The following is a 3,307-nucleotide window of genomic DNA, read 5'->3' as shown; positions in this document are numbered from 1 at the left end:
GCCGCCCTGAAGTCTCCCATCTTTATTCCTTCAGAACGTTTGTCTTCCAAAGGAAGGTGAGACACCGGCCGGCCCGTCAGATCCCGCAGGGTCTCATGGGGCGTGCATTGATCCAGCCTGGCGTAACCTCCGACAAACTTGGCGTACGCCTTTTCAAGCAGCAGCGGGTACCACGAGCGATGCGGCACCTGCGTAAACTTCGGCTCCATGTTCGCGTCGCAAGGAACACGGTCATCAATGTCGACACGCACCGGGTTACTGTTGGGGTCGAAGAAAATGAAAGAATACGGCGCGTTCACGGGGTGCTTCTTGGTGTCGATGAGTTGCTGCACCAGCGGAGGGAAGCGCCCCAGAGCGGCGATGAAAGGTGCCAAGAAGCTGGCGTTGACAGGACCCGATGCCACGTCGCCCAAGGAGATCCTCTCCGGCTCCAGGGGCACATAACGGCCTTCAGGATACAGCTCGCATATGCGCGGCCACTCCTCGGCGACGTGCTTGTTGGCCTCGTGGAACTCAGGATCCTGCCAGCCACGGTATTCAAGTGCAAGGAGGTGCACACGCTCATTGAGCTTCTGTTCCAGGGTCGCAATTTTCTCAGCGTGCGCCTCCGGGTTACGCAGCAGTCGTCGCCGCTCCTGCTCCAGGCATTGGAACACGCCGTCGGTTTCAAGCGGTAACTGATCCAAAGGAACCCCTTCCGGCGCTTGTTCAAGGAACGCACGCTCCTTCTGAATGCAATCCACTGCCAACTGAAATGCGCGATCGTTCAACAAGTCCTCAATATCGGAAATGGCACCGGGGTTGCTCCCCGGGTTTTTCTTCAACGCCCACCGCTCCAGCTCCAGGTTATGGAAGGCGTTGTCCGTGTCAAGGGGCAAATCCTCAATGGAAATTCCCCAAGGATTTGCTTGGAGAAAATCGCGATCGCCAACAAGTTCATTGCGTGCGATCTCAAAAATGCGCGCCTCTACATTCTTCTTCTCAGCGCTATTATCAAGAAACGCCATGCGTTTCCTCCGACTTAAACGCTCAAGTTCGCGTAGCGGTCTATCCGTGTTCAGTGGGAGCTCCCTTAATGGAATACCGAACGGCTCTGGGTCAAAAGACGAGCGTTCTTCATCCAGCAGCTTCCCAGCCAATTCCACGGCACGCTCCTTCAACTGTGACTGCAGCTTTTTTATTGCCAGATCATTTTCCCGCGGCTCCTGCTTCAGCTCACGGATGAGCTCTTCAATACGATGGAATTCCTCATCAGCGTTCAGTGGAATGTCGGCAAGCGGCACGCCGAGCGGCTCCGGGTCAAGGACTGAGCGAATTTTCGCCACCATTTCTTTCGCCATCGCGTGCACGCGAGAATTCATCTTTTTTTCCAGCTTTCTTATAGCGGATTCCTCACTTCCTGTGAGTGGAGCTCGGCGCAGCTTGCGCCGTTTGATCTCCATCTCATGGAAGTTCTTGTCAGTATTGAGCGGAAGGTACCGCAGTGAAACACCCTCGGGCTCAGGATCAAGGAATGCACGTTCATCATCAAGGAACTGCTTTGAAATACTGTTAACTCGGTCCGCGATGGCGTCCTCGCACGCGCGAATCGCTTCCACTGGCTGAAGACTAGAATTCCGCAGAAACCGCCGCTTCCTCTCTAGAGTTCTGAGCTTCTCGTCAGCATTGAGTGGCAGATCTTCCAACGGTACTCCGAAGGGCCTCAGCTCAAGAAAGGCCCGCTCCCTCCCAAGCATTGCCTTTGCGATCTCGCATGCGCGGAGTTGCAGGCCATCCTCCAGCTCGCGGACATGTTCTGGGTCACTGGCAGAGGCCTTGAGAACCTCCAAACGTTCCTTCTCCTTTTTTCGGAATGTCGCATCGGCGTTCAGCGGCAGATCTTCCAGCGGCACCCCCTCTGGCTCGGGATTCAAGAACTGGCGGTTCTCATTGAGGAATGCTTTTGCCATATCTTTCACACGACCAATCATAAGCTGCTCCACCGCATGAAGCGCCTCCAGATTTTTGCCCTTCGCCATTGCCTTCTTCAGTTGACGACGTTTAACCGCAAGCTCGTTGAACTCTTGGTCTGTATTAAGCGGCAATTCTTCCAGCGGTACGCCCTCCGGTTCAGGGTCGAGGAACTGACGGTCCTTTGCGAGGACGGCCCTGGCAAGCTCATGTGCGCGGTCGTTCATGGCCGCCTCCAGCACCTCCAGTTTCTTCGGTGAGTACTGCGGATCTTTTAGCAGCTTGTAACGTGCCACCTCAGCTTTTCTGAAGTCTGGGTCAACGTCAAGGCCGATATCATACAGCGCAACACCCTCTGGCTCCTGATCCATAAAGACACGCATCTTAGCAAACTCTTCCAGCGCGATCGCGGCGGCACGGTTGTTCATGCTGTCCTCCAGCTCCCAAATAATTTCCTTGTTCCTCTTCTGGGCCACCGGGTCCTTCATGCGTTGCCGGCGTTCCGACTCGAGTGCAGAAAAAGTGATGTCATTATCGATAGGGACGTCGTTGATGTCCATCCCTTCTGGCTCAGGATTGAGGAAAGCACGCTCATTGGCAATAACGTCGTCAACAATCTCAGACACACACCGGTCAATTTCATCTTCGAGCATTACTATCTCCGTGGCGTCCGTTTTTCCTTGCCGCCGACGACGACGACGCAGCTTCGTCGCCAGCGTGCGAAATTCCTCGTGGGCGTGGAGGTCAAGATCCTTAACTGGGATGCCGCGATACGCAGGCTTGAGTTGACTGAGATCCTCCGCAATTACAGTTTTTGCCATTTCCGCAACAAATGCAGACAAGGCCCTCTCTTGTTCCTTAATCTTCCCCTCACACACATCAGGTTTTCGCCTTAGCTTGCGCGACTGCTTCATCATGCCCTGAAAATCAGCATCTTCATCCAGCATCAGGTCCTCAAGGGGGATACCTCCTGGCTGTCGATCCAGAAAACCGGGCATTTCCTTCGCTACCACCCGCGCCAGCTCCAAGGCCCGCTCCCCCAGTCGCCACTCCACGTTTCCAACTTCCACTTTTCCCGTCGCACCTTGCTGCGCTTTCAAGATGGCACGCTCCACCTCCAAACCCGTAAATTTGGGGTCCGTGTCAAGAGGAATATCCACCAATTCAACCCCAGCATACTCTCTTTCGAGATAGACTGGACGTTCAGCCTTCAGCATCTGAAGCCCAAGCTCGTCCGCCCGATCCTGCATCGGGACATGTAAAGCACAAATAGCAGCCGCGTTTCGGCCACGGTCACGCATTAGCTTTCTCAACTGCTGCTCCATGGCCTGGAAGCCGCGATCCTCATCAAGCGGCA

At 54.9% G+C, this 3,307-nt stretch overlaps 2 protein-coding genes across 2 annotated transcripts; both read left to right on the top strand.

The window, feature by feature from the left end:
• Positions 1–95: 95 nt before the first annotated feature.
• DQ04_14481010 (hypothetical protein) lies at positions 96–677 on the top strand (the record flags this gene model as incomplete). Its single annotated transcript, XM_009317146.1, has 1 exon — positions 96–677. One exon carries the CDS (start codon positions 96–98, stop codon positions 675–677), a length of 582 nt encoding a protein of 193 aa, XP_009315421.1.
• A 1,113-nt stretch (positions 678–1,790) lies between these two features.
• On the top strand, positions 1,791–2,210 carry DQ04_14481000 (hypothetical protein; the record flags this gene model as incomplete). The annotated part of the gene is made up of 1 exon (XM_009317145.1): positions 1,791–2,210. One exon carries the CDS (start codon positions 1,791–1,793, stop codon positions 2,208–2,210), a length of 420 nt encoding a protein of 139 aa, XP_009315420.1.
• Positions 2,211–3,307: the final 1,097 nt, after the last annotated feature.

Source organism: Trypanosoma grayi, assembly GCF_000691245.1.
Source record: "Trypanosoma grayi strain ANR4 Tgr_1448_V1, whole genome shotgun sequence".
NCBI classification, from domain to species: Eukaryota; Euglenozoa; class Kinetoplastea; order Trypanosomatida; family Trypanosomatidae; genus Trypanosoma; species Trypanosoma grayi.
Note: the sequence above shows the minus strand (reverse complement) of the source record. Positions and strands in the feature narration are given on the sequence as shown.